At 43.8% G+C, this 15,342-nt stretch overlaps 2 protein-coding genes across 11 annotated transcripts in view; one reads left to right on the plus strand and one right to left on the minus strand.

Moving 5' to 3' along the window:
* RAD52 (RAD52 homolog, DNA repair protein) overlaps positions 1-8,030 on the plus strand; it is a 32,261-nt gene extending 24,231 nt beyond the window's left edge. For 2 of the 4 annotated variants that reach the window (XM_039546822.1, XM_039546832.1), the window contains 5 exons: positions 3,931-4,127; positions 4,997-5,130; positions 5,925-6,008; positions 6,654-6,881; positions 7,402-8,030. In XM_039546822.1, coding sequence (XP_039402756.1) covers positions 3,931-4,127; positions 4,997-5,130; positions 5,925-6,008; positions 6,654-6,881; positions 7,402-7,463 — 705 coding nt within the window. In that variant the 3' untranslated portion in view covers positions 7,464-8,030. The remainder of the gene's footprint in view (positions 1-3,930; positions 4,128-4,996; positions 5,131-5,924; positions 6,009-6,653; positions 6,882-7,401) is intronic. The other 2 variants (XM_039546846.1, XM_039546840.1) reach the window with 2 other exon arrangements.
* Positions 8,031-10,869: 2,839 nt separating this feature from the next.
* The window catches only part of WNK1 (WNK lysine deficient protein kinase 1), a 182,090-nt gene continuing 177,617 nt past the window's right edge, over positions 10,870-15,342 (minus strand). For 6 of the 7 annotated variants that reach the window (XM_039546930.1, XM_039546936.1, XM_039546970.1 and 3 more), the window contains 2 exons: positions 14,242-14,429; positions 10,870-13,923 (listed from right to left, as the gene is read on the minus strand). In XM_039546930.1, coding sequence (XP_039402864.1) covers positions 13,609-13,923; positions 14,242-14,429 — 503 coding nt within the window. In that variant the 3' untranslated portion in view covers positions 10,870-13,608. The remainder of the gene's footprint in view (positions 13,924-14,241; positions 14,430-15,342) is intronic. The other variant, XM_039546941.1, reaches the window with a different exon arrangement.

The following is a 15,342-nucleotide window of genomic DNA, read 5'->3' on the forward strand; positions in this document are numbered from 1 at the left end:
CGTGAGAATGTAAGCCTCGTGTACGTGGCCTTGAAACAGCTAATGCCGCCTTGGTCGAGAGGTTGGAGGATGGAGGTGGTATTGGGGAGGGGAGAAAGACGACTTCAACATCATTATGCGCAAACTGGAGTGCTGCAGGATCTTTTTTCTTCAAGGTACTGCTTGACCTCCAGAATGAAACACTTGTGGAACTGTCATAGGTTTATTCCCCACTTTGAAATTTAGCGTTCACAAGATGGGGACCTGCATGGATTCCTCTAAACTAAAATCCTAGTTTAGATCTGGTAAAGCTGCCACCAACCAAGAATATAGTGTTTTGGTACACTTTCCATTCCTCCCAAACCTTCCCTGGGAACACAGATCCAAGCTCCTTGAATCTTAACACAAAGGGAAATAATCCATTCCCCCCTCCCCTCTCCAAGTCCTTAGGAGAGATACCTGGATTCAAATTTCTTGAATCAAACAAACAAAGAGGGATTCACTTTTCCCCCTCCCCTGAAAATCCAAACAAGAGAAGAAATCAATCAAGTTCTAAAAAGAAAATATTTTATTAAAAGAAAGAAAGTGCACTATCTCTGTAATACCAGGATGGAAAAAATTACAGGGTCTAACTTATAAAAACTGGAGAGACTTCCCCTCCCTCCTCCTCAGAATAATCAAAGTAACAGCAACAGAAATAAAGATCTTTCTCCAGCAAACACACAATTGCAAATGCAGAAATTAAATTATAAGACTAATTCGCCTTTCTAATACTCACTATACTGAATAGAAGAAAATACTTCAGGAAACTTTGGAGAACTTGAAGAATATGTCTGGCCTCCCTTAAATCCAAGAGAGAACGAACTCAAAACAAAGAACACAGATAAAGAGTTCCCTCCACAGAGATTTGAAATTATCTTGTCCCTTGATTGGTCCTCTGGTCAGGTGTTCATCAGGTTACTGAGCTTGTTAACCCTTTACAGGTAAAAGAGACTTTAACCCTTAACTATCTGTTTATGACAGGAACCAATCCAGAAATAATGCTGCTGTCACCCAAGCCTTTTTATTTGATTGCCAGAACACAGGCAGGAGATTTTTCATAGAATCATTGTTCTTGCCTTTTAGTGCACGGGGATTTGCAGCCCCGTAGAGCAAGCCCGGCTTTATTAAATGCCCAGCCGCATTGCCACAAAGCAACACAGTCACACGGTCTTTAGCTGCTTTGAAGCCAGGGGCTTGTCTTTCTGATTTTGAAATGTAAATGCGGGTGGGCATTTTTTTCCAGAAGAGCCCAGTCTCGTCAGCATTAAAAACTTGTTCTGGAAGACAGCCCCTTTCCTCTATGATTTTCTTTAATTGTTCAGGTTAGGCTTTTGCTGTGTCCTCATTGGCAGATGCAGCTTCACCAGTAGTCTACACGTTTTTGAGGTTGAAGCGGTTCCTAAAACTGTTAAGCCAACCTTGGCTGGCTTTGAATTTCTTCTTATCAGAAGGCTGTCCCTCTTCGGCAGGAGGTTTGAACAGCGCGTAGATGCTAAGAGCCTTTTCTCGCAACATGTTGCCATTGATAGGCACACGTTTACGGTTCATGTCTTCCAGCCATAAGTTGAATGCCTTTTCAGTCTTCACTAAAGTCTTATCATGCACTTGGCTCATCACCTTAGCACTTACTGGAGCACTTGATCCCACGGCTTGACGAATTTCTGTCTCTCGAATCTTGATGGCACGGATGCTAGATTTGTTGCGGCCGTATTTACACGCCACGTTGGCGATGGACATACCGTCTCTCAATAAGTGCAACACGGCCAGTTTTTCCTCCAGCATTGGAACACATCGCTGTTTCTTTGGTTGAGCACCAGATGAAGTAGGTGCCTTGCGGTTAGGGGCCATGTTATACAGTGCGAAAAATACGTACTGTCTTTTTAAACAGTACAGGCACAGCAGAATCTCACTCAGCGCGGCGAGATGCACACAGTATGAGAGGCACAGGGGGACTGAGTACTGTAATGGGAACAGCAGATTTGCTTCTCCCATCTCTCACTCACTCCGGGGTAGACACACTACTTAAACTTTTTTTTTTTTTTGGCCAATCCTCCAGGGTTACTATAGGGGGAGACCCTTATCACAGGCCTAAAGACATGCTGTTGCTGTCAAGTCCCCCCCAAAAAACATTTTAGTGGGAACAGCAGATTCGCATCTCACGCTGGTGGAATCGCCCTTTTTTGTTTGTTTTTCTCCCGACTGCACAAAGCTGAAATCGCGCATGTTAAATGTGCGAAAGATGCGACAGACCTGTATACTGCAGTAATGAGAAGGGCTTGCCACAGATTTTAGTTACAGTTTACCAGAGAGTCTTGTATACAGAAGTAGAGCCGTGGGCATGCTTACCTTTGGGAAGGATCCAGGAGGAGCAGCCAGCAGTACCTGTTGGAGGGTGCCATATTGGAATCAGGGGGAGTGGGCTTGGAGATGCTGATTTATAATCTCACTCAGTACCACATGGTGGCTGAAACGCAGTATTGCAGCTTCCTGTGGAATTAATATGGAAACTGCAAATTCTGAAATTGTGTGTGGGTGGGAGGAATCTCTGCTGTCTTTTGATTGCCTTAAGGTTGGCTGGTTTTGATGGGCCAGAGACAGCTAGAGTAACATCATTTTAATGTTTAAAACCAAAAATGAAAGAGTTGGAGGGGGAACTGATTGGTTGAAGCCCAATGGGCCATGGCCCTACAAATTTAGTCTCCAGTCCTTAAGCAAAGTATTTGAGGCCAGAGCTACTAAACTTTGTGCTTCATTATGAGATGAGGCCCTTGCACTCCTTATATGAGCACCCCTTTAACTACTGTCTTTCATCTTTTTCCCAGATTCTGAACATTCCCAGGTCTCACTCTTGTCTCAGACTCATATTTTCCAGACCTTTTATAGTTTCTGTTGCTCTCTTCAGGGCACTCTCTGGTTTGTCTCTTGAGTGGTACCTAAAGCTAGACACAAGCTTTTTGACTTAACCAAGGCTAAACACTGAAGAATAATATTACTTTTTTACATGGAATTTAGTATTTCCCTTTTTAGTGGCACATCCACTGTAACCCTTAATGCCTTCTCAGTATCCCCACCCATCTGTTATTTCTTCACTACTATTATGATGTAAGAATTTCTAGGGTATCCCTCACCATAGGTGATAGCTGTATGTTGAATCAGTTACACTTTTTGTGATGAATATAAATTACTAGAATGTGATTCACATGTGAAATCTGTTTATTGCTGGAACAGTTTTCATTAGAATAAATCCCTTTGTGGCTTTTCAGTTAAAAGTGGCTCTTTGCCATGGTTAACAGTGGTTCAGAGATACGTATGGTAATTGCTCAAAGCTAGTGGCAGTAGCACATTGCCATCTTCTTAGACTTCTGCACTTACAAGTCCAGGCTGGTTGGTACAGTGTCTCCCTCTGTTGCCCTGTTTAGCCTCTCTCCCCCAATGGGCCCAGTTAAAGGGTGGGGGTGTATTTTTCCACTCCTGGGTTGGAGGGTGAAGACAATTCTCTGGCCAGATCTAATACATGTCTGTGCACACATTTATGAAGTTAACATTTTTGTAATAGCTGGGGTTTACTACCTTGCCTGCCTCCATACCATGGGGATTGTCCAGATTCTACTACTTTTCTATTTTACAATTCTGTTGTGTATTGGTATGGAGGCAGTGCTAGCTAACAAACACTGCTGACACTAATGGTGGTGCTCTGCAAACACCCACATGAACTCCCTTCAGACTATAGAACCCAAACAGTGCTTGGCAAATGGGAAAGGACAAAACCTGCCCACACTAATTTAAGAGCAGCAAGAGAGGGAGACACAAACCATGAAATGTTGTTATAAGAGGCTTTGAGTCTCTGTAACTTTTTGAGTTGACAAGGGAGGGAGAATTGAATCATAATCCATTGACCATTTATACTAGCTGCCTCCTGAGCTGGATTTGGCCAAAGCAAAAAGGCAAGACTTGGAGCCTGCAATAGAGAAGGCTAGATACAGTAGCTGTCTGCAGAAGCAGAGTGCAGGGCAACCCCAGCACTGTGAGAGCCTGTCCCCATGCAGACCTGGACAGGAGGTGGCTTCCTTAAGCACAGCTGAGCAGACGCAGCAGAACAGCTCCAGGTGAGTGTTAACCTGAGAATTTTTTTAGTTTATTATTTGTATCGTACTATAAATGAGCACCCAGCGCACGTTCTAATCACTCTTGGCCCTTAAAATGTACAGACTCCCCCACTCACTCCCAAAATTCCATATCCCTGTAGCTGCAGGAGCATGTATGAGTCATGCTGAGTGGAGCTCCCTGAGCTTGCAGCTGGTTATCTCCTTAATTCAGACAAATACCAACTCTATATTTGATACAAAGCTATTATACCATCCATTTCTCCAGGGACTAGCAGTAGGCTTTTAGGGGGCATCCAGTCATAAGGGAGTGCTGCATTACAAGGTGCATAGCACGGTCTGTCTAAGCCAGAGAGTACACGAGTCCAGCAGCAGGCACGAGTTGAACCTGGAGGGTCCAAGGCTGTTAGATCTCTACTTCTGCCTGCACATAACCACACAAGGTGTCTAATAATCACCTACACATGCAATATTTGCATGGGACTGAGCTCCTCAAAGTGCAGAGCCTGCTACAAAGTGTGATAAACATTGTCTCATACCTGATTCAAAAATCAGTCTCTCCTACTGGAGTAAGGGATACGTTGGTGTAAATGATTGAGAGAGGAGAGCTGGGTTCTAGCCAGAGCCTTCCTGTATGAACTTGGACAGGGCCTCACTGTGCCTTAGTTTATACATCTAAGCACCTCTGAAGTTGTAAATAGTTAATGCTTGTAAAGCGTGTTGGGAGATGGGGGCCCTTTCAGTGGAAGGTGTGATCGAAGTGTTAACTACTATCGTATTTTCCCTGGCAGGCTATTGCTATAAGCATCCCTCTTCCTAATGTGTAAGAGTAGCTAGTCACCATCCAACTGTGTGTTTATTTCTTGGGACAGACATAACATCACCTTAGTCTGTGGGAGTGATGCCACTTACCAGCGGAAGTTACGACAGAAGCAGCTTCAGCAGCAGTTCCGGGAGCAAATGGAGAAAAAACAGCTGGTAGTAGCCAATCCAGTCAGCAAACAGGGTAAGAGACACCACTGCAAATCTGCAAGTCCAACAACCTAGGCTATGTCTATGCTACAGCCATGACTACAGCTGCACCGCTGTAAGGTCTCCTATGTACCAGCTCTATGCCGCTGGGAGAGCGCTATTCCCTGGGCATAATTAAACCACCCCCAACGAGCAAGGGTAGCTATGTTGGCCAGAGAGCATCTCTGGCCAACATAGCATGGTCTACCTTGGTGATTCTGTTGGTGTAACTTACATCTGGCAGGGGTGTGGGTTTTTTCCCCCCCCCCATCTCCTGACTGATAAAGGTGCTAGTGTAGAAATAACACACCCCGACCCAGCACAAGCATGGCTGACAGGGTTAACCCCCCCTCAGCTGCCTAATTTTGCCACCTCTTGTCTGAGTGAAGGAAGCTATAAAAAAGGAAATCTGTAGTTTTTAAAACTTGTTCCCTATAGGGCAGGGATGTGGGCTCAGACTGGACATGACCAAACTTGCCCCATGTCCTCTTAGGAAACGTTAGGTAGTGCTGCTGTAGAGCAGCACTAGGAAAGACTGAGAACACCAAACCTCTGCTCATGCTGCAAGAAATTTCAGGATGTTTCCCTTGTCCTCAGTAAGCCTTACAAATACCCCCTCCATACCCACCTGTCCAGCAAAGGGCAAGGAGTGGCTATAGGATACCTAGTATCTGGGATCAGGTGCTGCTGGTCTTTCTGATCTTACCTGACTCTCTTCCCCCTCGGCAGTTAGGTGGTGTCCTGTTGCATTTCTGACACTAATAGCTCCCCTTTGTTACCTGTGCCCAGCAGCATCTCATCCCTCACTGGTGAAACACAGCACTCCAGCAGCAGCACAACAGGAACCAGCTGCAGAAGAGGAGTTCTTTGCAGGTTGGCAAAATGTTCGTTCACGGGGGTGGAGGCAGGATTTAATGAAGGGATTGGGAAAGTGGTGTGGGCACCATCTTTACTTTAGCAATAGGATGTGGCAATACTAACTCTTAGAAGGGGGAAAGACATGGGCAGAGGTGAGAGTTGATTCATGGCCACACACTTAAACCCCTCCTAGTGATGAAACAGCCCCTACAATTAGAGGGTCACTAGAGGGAACCTGCCTATAGGAACCTTTTCTTGTAGCCATTAGGGTTCACACAGATTCCAGTCTTGGTGCATATACATGTGAGATCAGATTCTTTTCAGCAAGTAGCGTCTGTTGGGGCTGCTTGTGTGTTCTTTAACCCTACACCTGAAAGCAAAGTGCAGAACAAGCCCAGCTGCACCTCCTTCCTTCTTACTGCCTGTAGCTGCAAGACAGAACCCTTGAAGTGTCTGCTTCTCTGGGGCAGTGTGATTTTTCATTTTAGTTTGAGTTAGTTTCCTTTTGCCTATTCATTTAACAGCAAGCTCCTTTATAGTTTAACCCCTCTAGGGGTCAAGTGAGGAAAGGGTGCACTGGTACTGGAACTGCGCTTCCTTCTCTCAGCTGCCACACTGTTCTCTTCCCTTGTTGTTGTATATGTCTTTGACTTGTTCCAGATGACCCTGAGCTTTGGAACATTCCCCTGGAGACCACTGCTCTCAGTGATACGGAGAGCCACAAAAAAGGAGCTGTAGCAGCCCAGGCTCCTGCAACGCCTCTTGGACACTATCACATGATGACTCGCAGCAGGACCCCTCAAACAATGAACCATAAGAAACCACATGAGAGAGCTGCACAATGGCAGGTGTCCCCTAGGCACAGGCCTTACAACCCAGGTGCACCAGGTACGTACTGTAAAAGGAGTGTAAGTGGCTACAGTGAAATGTAGACAGGAGGAAGCCGTGGAAGAAAGTAGAGGTGATTGTGCTGAGTAGCAGCATGTGAAATTGAGCAGGGAACACAATGAAGTTTGTCAACACTTTGCACACATTCCAGCATATTGACTAGGTAACTGTCCTGGCATGGAACTCAGTTGTGTGATTCTCTCACTGTGAAGTATATGGCTATCCTCCCCACTAGACTGTTTTACACTTTCAAACCCCAGCTAGCACTTCCTTCTTCAATCTTATAGTTTTTGGAGGGCTGTTAAGGGTAAGGGAGGGAGAGATTTTTTTTGTTTTTACCAGAACCTGAACATAAGACTTAAGCTCCTTCAGGGAGAGAATGGGAGACAGATCTCCCCAGAAAAGGGACTTAGCCATCTTACATGCCCTTCTAGGTGAGAGAGAAAAAGCACTCACAAAAACATAGGTAAGTTTTGAGAGCAGAATAATTTGCCTACTAAGGACCTGTTGTCTTATTCAGCAGAGTGCAGCCCATACAGGAGGAGCCAAGGCATGAAGAAAAGGAAACTGGAACCCTCCTAACAGACAGGACAGCACAGCACCTGAATTGTTAGTTTCCTCATGATTATTTGAGCACTACAACCATATTTTCAGAAGCACATCAAGAACCTGTTTAAACACAAAGGAAAATCTAGTGCATTAGATCCATGGCTTTCATGCAATGCTGATCATTGACAATCTTTGGTCATAACTCCTTACTTACTTTAGCCCCTCATAATGTGCTTGATGTCCCCTCTTGTGGGTAAAAAGTTTGATGCATCATTTCTTCCTGAGTCAAGCAGTTTGGGAGCCTGCCCAGTGCCAGGGCCTGTTATTTTAACTCCTTTGGAATGACATGAGATGTAACTACTCCCCGCTAATAACTGAAGGGTGCTCTACTACTTTACTCCCTCTATGATGAAATGCAGTTTCCTTTAATGTGGATAACATTCAGCAAGATCAGATCCTGGAAAGAATTATTTGAATGGAGACATTAGTACATGGCTGGATGTGTTACAAAGGATTAAGATTGACTAGTTCTTTTTAGGTACCTGTGTTTTTATATTAAACTTTATCCCCTTTTCTTATGTGAATAAATATGTGAAATCAGAGCATTAGTTGAGTAATCTAATTTGTAACTGTGCAAAGGGGCAGCAGCATGTTTACTTGGGAGATAAAACAGTCACCAGGGCAGGGGACTTATTCCTGTTACAGTAACAGCTCATGGTTTAATGCAATTCAGTGTTAACTCCCTTCTGTCTTCCTGAAGAAAGCAAGTCTGTACCATAACCTTACAAGTGAAACTGAAAACTCAATCCCTAACCAAGATGCCAAATCCCATTTTATAATTCTGAAATCTACAGTGATCAGAGAATCTAAAATAACTACTCTATTTAGACAGCAGTAATGTGACCGGAGCAACAGAGGGCAATACTGGCGATCAGTGGCACGAGTTTACATCTGTAAGAGGTGGGCAGCAGGGACAACAAGCAGCTGTAGAGCAAGGTGGTTATCACCCTCTCTTGTCCCTTCATTCTCACTGGAAGTGCAGCTGTGGTTAATTCTGAGCCCTTAGCACTTGACCAATAAGAGGTAAATGAAAAAGAGCAACCTAATGAGTAAGGGGGAAGTACAGGTTAAAACCAAAAATCAGTCTAGCTTAGTTAAAAGAGAAGATTACTCTCCTAAAGTGACATGGTGTAAAAATGATCAGATGCTTCAATTCCAGTTGAAGGGTGGGAAAGGAATATCACTAGCCTAAATGGGATGAACTTAAAGTTCCAATCAAGAAGTAGCTCTTCAGTCCATTTAATTGGATCAGTCTCATAGTAACATTAGTGCCACATGTGAAACAGTAACTTGTCCAGCAACAAAATACATACAGGAACAATGCTATGAGCCAATGGGAGGGGAGGTTGAGCAGATTTATGCATATGTGAATAACTTGGACTGATTTAGTGAGTGTTTTGTGCTCCTCTGCCTCGCAGCTGCTCCCATTACACATTTCTCCTTTCAACATCTATCCATCCTCATGGTTCTCTCCCACACATATACTTCCTACCTCTCAAAAGCAGCAAGTTTCCAGCAAGAAGCTAGTTGTAGGAGTGAGTACAGGACAATGTCCTCAGTAGCCCACACTTTACTAGCAGAAGCTTTCACATCTTCCTAGAACATTTAGCTAATTCTGGAACTCTTGTAGTTAGCAGTGTCTCTATAGAGAATGCATAAGACCTTCTAAGTACAGCTGAAGTCGACCAGTCTTATTTAGCAGTTCACTACTACAGCCTTTCTGGGATCACTACAGCTCTGGGAGGAGAATTCCTGTGTCAACAAAAAAATCTCTCAGTATTTGACAATAGTAAGAGTTCACACAACCACACTGTTGAAATAAGACAGCACTTTTGTTAGAAAGGGAACTTGCAGAGGGCACATGTGGGCAGCCCAAGATTAGCCAAGGAATATTGTGGTCATAGGAGTTCAACAATGTTCAGAACCTGAGTCTAAGGACCAGGCTCCTTCAACTGTGGTCTGACCTGGGCCACAATACAGGGCCATTGTTGTGATGCAGATATAGAGGGAAGTGTCCCATCTCACTGTATCACCTGTACACCTTGCTCCTCATTAGAGGACTTTCAGTCCGTATTCACAAGACTTGCACTTGCTTGATTTGAGTTCTTACACGACCACAGCTTGAGATGGTATGAATCAAAACAAAGTTTTTAAAGGAAATTCACTAATTGTTACAAATGAATTTTTAGAAGGTCAAAAAAGCTTTCTGCAGCCAAAGCCTCTCCACAAGACAAATCTTGAGTAACAGTGCCTCTTCTGGGGCAAATCACTGAAATGCCCACCTAACTTAGGGCCTCAGAGGACTGCAGCAAGCCACAGAATGAATCAGCGTATTGTCAGTTTAGCTCCTCAACTCCAGTACCCCCTCCTATCTCCCACAATGGCTCCTTGAAGAGGACCCTGAACAAAAAACAAACAAAAAATCATCTGCCTTTTGGCAGTAGCCAGAAGTCTGTGGTATAGAATAATTCTGGGCTCTGTTCCAGTAAGTTTCTTCTCTCCCCACTGCTGAAAGCACATCCTGCTTCTAGGGAGAAGGATGGGGATGGGGCACAGCAACAAAGAAAGAAGAGCAAAACTGCAGAAAGGAGATTTTTCAGATTCACAGACTTTAAGGTCAAAAGGGACCATCATTGTCTGACCACCTGCACATTGCAGGCCACAGAACCTCACCCACCCACTCCTATAATAGACCTCTAACCAAGTTACTGAAGTCCACAAATCCTGGTTTAAAAGACTTCAAGTTACAGAGAATCCACCATTTGCACTAGTTTAAACCTGCAAATGCCCCATGCTGCAGAGGAAGGTACCCCCGCCCCGGTCTCTGCCAGTCTGACCCAGGAGAAAATTCCTTCCTGACCCCAAATTTGGTGGATCAGTTAGACCCTGAGCATGTGGGAAAGACAAAGCTTTTCAACAGATACAGACTCCTCTTCGGTATAGAAATGCCAAGAGGCAGCATGAAACCTTTATAAATTGGATACTAGCTAATTTCCAGTAAACTGGGAAACTTGCCAGTTCTCAAAAAAGTTATGAATGAGTATAACCTAAGAAAACCACACCAGGAGAGAGATTTTCATTGCTGCATGTCAAAAAAAATGAATTAGCCTTTGCCTCCCTCAAAGTTGACTCAGATTTTGTGGAAATTTTCTTCTGTATCTACTTACTGTCCCTTATTGTTCCATACTACTTGGAGAGTCTTTGGTCTGTTAAAGGGCAGATAGTATTGCTACTGATCACTGCTTTTGAGAGGTTTAGGGTCTCAGAGTGGGTTGCAGTATTTTTCTGTGGTGAGGTAACAGGAGCCCATCTGCAGTTAAATACTCCAGGTGACAGGAGAAAGGAGAAGTGGGAACCAGCTGAAAATGAAAACCCACAGTTCAACAAAAGCAGGTTTGGTTTATTTGAATGATTTCATTAAATATTCTACAAAGGTAACAAACTGCAGCACAAAGCGCAATCGTACAAGAAGCGCAATGCCTGGATTTAGTGCAAAACATACAATTAACTACGGCCACGGAAGCCCAAAGTTTGAATTCATTTTATTTGTGTGTATTTTTGTTTTTTTTACAGTGTACATCGTTAAATAATGTAAAGAAAACATTTGTAATTCAGAAACAGATTTTATGTGGAAAAATGTACTCAAAGTGTAATATTAACACAAAATAATTTAACAGTTCAGTAGCATTAGTTTATTCCTCTAGACTTCAGTTATTTCATCCACAGGAGGGAAATCAATGGTAAATAAAACCAGTTCTTGCATAACGTTAAGTGAAAAACCGACCTCAAACTTATTAAATCAAAATAATTAAATAACCATGTGCTGCATTCAGCTGATCAGTTCTTCTGCCACGAAGTGTTGCCCCACTCCTGTTACTGCTTCAGCTGTATAATTACTCCATTACACAGAGCATTGTTTTCCCTACCCATACTTGGTGTATTCAGGAGCCTCCTCTCCAGTCATTTTAACCAGAAAGCAGAGGCTTTCTGATTAACTTTACCAGCAGACATTTTCTCTTCCTCTTCCAACCACACATACACAACAGTGAGACCTTTTATCTCATTCTATGGTTCTACAGTGCCTGTGTTATTTACCAAGAATTTAAATAAAAAAAAAATCTACTGAGCAACTGTTAGAACCCAACCACCTTGCCACTAGCCTCCACCCACAGACTCTTCATTTCCAACCTATATATGCCAGTGGTATCCTGGCTGACAAAGCTGCTGTAAACATCAAAACCAGGTGAAGGGAAAGAAACAGATCCTGTGCATTTGTTTTTAAGAGACAAGAGCAAAACATCCACAGAAAGTATAAATTCCCTAGTAAGACCCCCCACAAGGGAGCAGTGCTCACAGAAAATTCGTGTAAGGTTTCCTTGGTGCAGAGACTTCCAGGACACCACTGAGCTACTCCCAAGTAGCAGGAAGCAGTACTTTGACCCTTCACAGCTTGTTGCAGCACTACAGAGTAATACTGGTTGGTTGCAGTATTATTACATTGAACAGGGAACCAGTATTTTTCAGTATGAAAAAGGGAAAATGAGTTGAGCAGTAGAAGGTACAATACAGCTACTAAAAGATGGCACAGTTAGTTATGGTCCTGGTACCAGTTTGAATTCTTTAGAGTGAACAAAATCATAAGTCCTCTGCATGCTTAAAACAGGGAATTCCTTGATGCCGGCTGTTTCGAGTGCATCCATTGCCGGCAATGGACATCGCACCAGGAAAGTCTACTCCTAGCACGAATGGATAAAAAAAAAAGTAAGAAAAGCAATCCCAGCAGATAACTCCATCCCCCTAAGGGTAATGGCTCCACCCTCACCTAGCCACTTTCCATATCACAGCTTAATAGTCAAAACACCTTTAAAGCTGAACTTCTCCAAAATATGCACTTTCTTCCCATCCTCTGTTCTGATCCAGCCCTCTTAAGGCTCTAGGCAGTATTTGTTAGTTTCACTTCAGCTTCCTCTTTCCCCTCCATCACTTCTGCCTATCACCCCTTGTTACACTAGCACTGTGCCATCAACTTCTTACTCTGTCAACATGGACAGGTTTCCCCACCACCCAAAGCTCTGTTCCAACCTACAGCCTTAACGGCTCTCCCTCCTTCCAGCACCTACCCTAGCCAAGTTACAGTATGACTATACTTAGTTAACCCTTTGGTATCTCAGTCACTAGGTACAAAATAGTCCATTCTTCCCTTAACTTGCTCTCTGACCAGCTGGGACCCACTGAGAATGCGATGCTAACTGCAGAAGCAATAAAAGTCCAAGGCACTAAAATATCCAGCAAGCATACTGGGAGAACAGACAAGTATTCAAGTACATTAATTTATACAATTTTACATTCACATTTATCTAATACAATGAAAATACAAAGGAAAAAGTTAAAGTGTCTCCAATAAGTATAGGATATAGCTAGCTTTTTTTCCATTTTTTCTTTTTAACTTTTTTTAACCCTCTATTTTCCACTCATTTTTAAACTACTGTTGTCCAACAACATTTATATATCACAGTGTTTCCACATCAAAACTGATGGTAAGTACATGTCCGCAGGGAACTTTTTAAAAATTATTTTTAAACAATTTAAATTGCTCTAATGCTGCAGTCAAAGCTGTTAATATCTTTTACTTAAAGCAATAATGACCTATCTCTCAAGCATGGGCTGTACTGCAAGTCCATTTGTGTGCCTTACCACTCAGGAGGTAAGGATGATTGTTTGGGGGAGAGGAGGGAGATTTGGACAGCTTCTCTCCTGGCCTTGATTCTTCAGGGAAGATGAGAAGTGTGTTAAAACCTCATGCTAAGACTAAACTCTTCATCTCCGCACATGTGGATTCAGACTCAAACAGAAGTACTTTTACAGTGAGATCACATTGATCCAGTGACTTCTATCTTCATTGCTCATCTTATACAAGAGCAGGAGTGTTCACACTCATCACCCTCCTCCCCCTTCAGAAATGGGGAAACTCTCTTTACTGAGAGCTGACAGCAATGGTTGGAAAAGGGAAGCTCATTCCCATTCTGGCAGAAATCGCCAGTTCAGTGCAGCACTAGTAGCCCTAACTCCCTCCCCATCTCCTGTCCCAAGTTCTACCCAGCAGAGTCTCTGGGTCCGGCTAAGTGGTCCGCAGGTTGGAGCCTGGGGGGTTGCTGATGGATTTCTGCAAGTTGCTGATGTTGAAGCTTTGCAAAGAGGCAGCTCCTACAGGCTGGAATTGACCAAGGGGTGGTTGTGCTGGACTACCTGTCCCACTCCAGGGAGCTGCAAAAGGCGCAGCTGGGTAACCGTACTGCTGTGGAGGGCACATAGCCTTTGTGAAGTGACCTAGAGAGGTAGCTGATGCTGCAGAGATAGGCGTAGCACCCAGGGAGGATGACATAGAAATACATAGCTGGCTTGGTGCTGAGAACTTTCTTGCCATTCCAGGGCCCTGAAAGAAAACCCAGCCCCCAAGAGAAGTTATTTAAGTGTGGCTGAAGCAGTTCCCCTCCATTCACAGCCCCTTCCATGTAACTGAGTTAAATGGGTGCTTCTCAAAAGACATCATGACTCTCCCCATTCTAGTGCCTGAAGAACAGGTGGCAGGAGCCCTCCACATGTAAGCTATGGCTCATTCCCTCCTAGAGCACTATTTTGGCCTGGCTACATGGAAACTCTTCTTTACATATGTGTTTTGATACTCAGACAACAAATTATGTTAGCAGTGACTGCTCTCCATCCATGCATGTTGAAGCGGGAAATATCTTACCTCATAGTTGCTATGCCCCTTGCCACCTCTCTTTCCTGAGAGGTTCATAGCATCACGGGCCCAGTTGTCTACCAACTTGTGCAGGTCATCTGTGAAAGTCCCTTTCCGGCTGGAAGTTATGGCAGGAGGCTGAGATTGGGGTGCTTGGCTGTTCACTGTACCCCCAACTGTGTTGGTGCTGCTGGTCCCTAAAATTAAAGACAACAGAATCAAAGGCCAGGTTACAACTAGTTTTCTAGAAAGTTTAGGAACTATGACAATAGTGGAATAGTACAGAGCAAGAGTTTAAAAGCCATGCACATGAATTCTACATTTTGATTCTAGGACATGTTGAAGGGGGAATTTACAAGGGCTCATTTAGCTATTTTCTCAGATTAAAGATGTGTTTGTTTTCCAAGAAGTGCTGCAAGTAGCAGTTGTGTAGGATGAGTGGCTGCTGCCCACATCAGGCTCCTCTTTTGGCAGTGAGGGAGGAGGGAAGATTGGGTTTCACACTGAGTAGCAGTACTCGTGATGAATAGCTGCTCACTTCCCCGGCACCTTATTTTTTAAAAAAAGAGTAAGTAACAGCTACTGTTTGAGCACAGTTAATTTCAACTCTGCCCATGTGATACAGAAAGCGAAGTAGTAGTACAGTCAGCACAGCTAGCTGCTCTGTAGCCCAGTGAACGCCACTCTACAGGATGCAGAATGCACCAGGAACCCAGATTATGCGAGAAGAACATCGGGCTGAAAGACACAAACTGCAGGCACTATTGCACTCAATAACTACAGGGCTCTTGTCCAATGGGATAGTGCACACAGATCCCTACTATATCCATCAGGCAGCGACTGCAGTATGCAGGGCAGCCTGCACTTCAAAAACAACAAACAAACCAACCCCCCACACACACCCAAAAAACCCAACATTCTTTGGTGGGTTCCAGGAAATTTTTGCCATCGTGATTAGATTCGCCATTCAGAGCAGCAAGCATTCCATGTGAAAACAGCAAATTCAGTTTCATGTTGGAGAATGGAGAACGGAGAACAGCTAGAAAAGACGGTTACTCACCGTAGTAACTGTTGTTCTTCGAGATATGTTGCTCCTATCCATTCCACGTA

The sequence above is a fragment of the Mauremys reevesii genome, linkage group 1, assembly GCF_016161935.1.
Source record: "Mauremys reevesii isolate NIE-2019 linkage group 1, ASM1616193v1, whole genome shotgun sequence".
NCBI lineage: Eukaryota > Metazoa > Chordata > Testudines > Geoemydidae > Mauremys > Mauremys reevesii.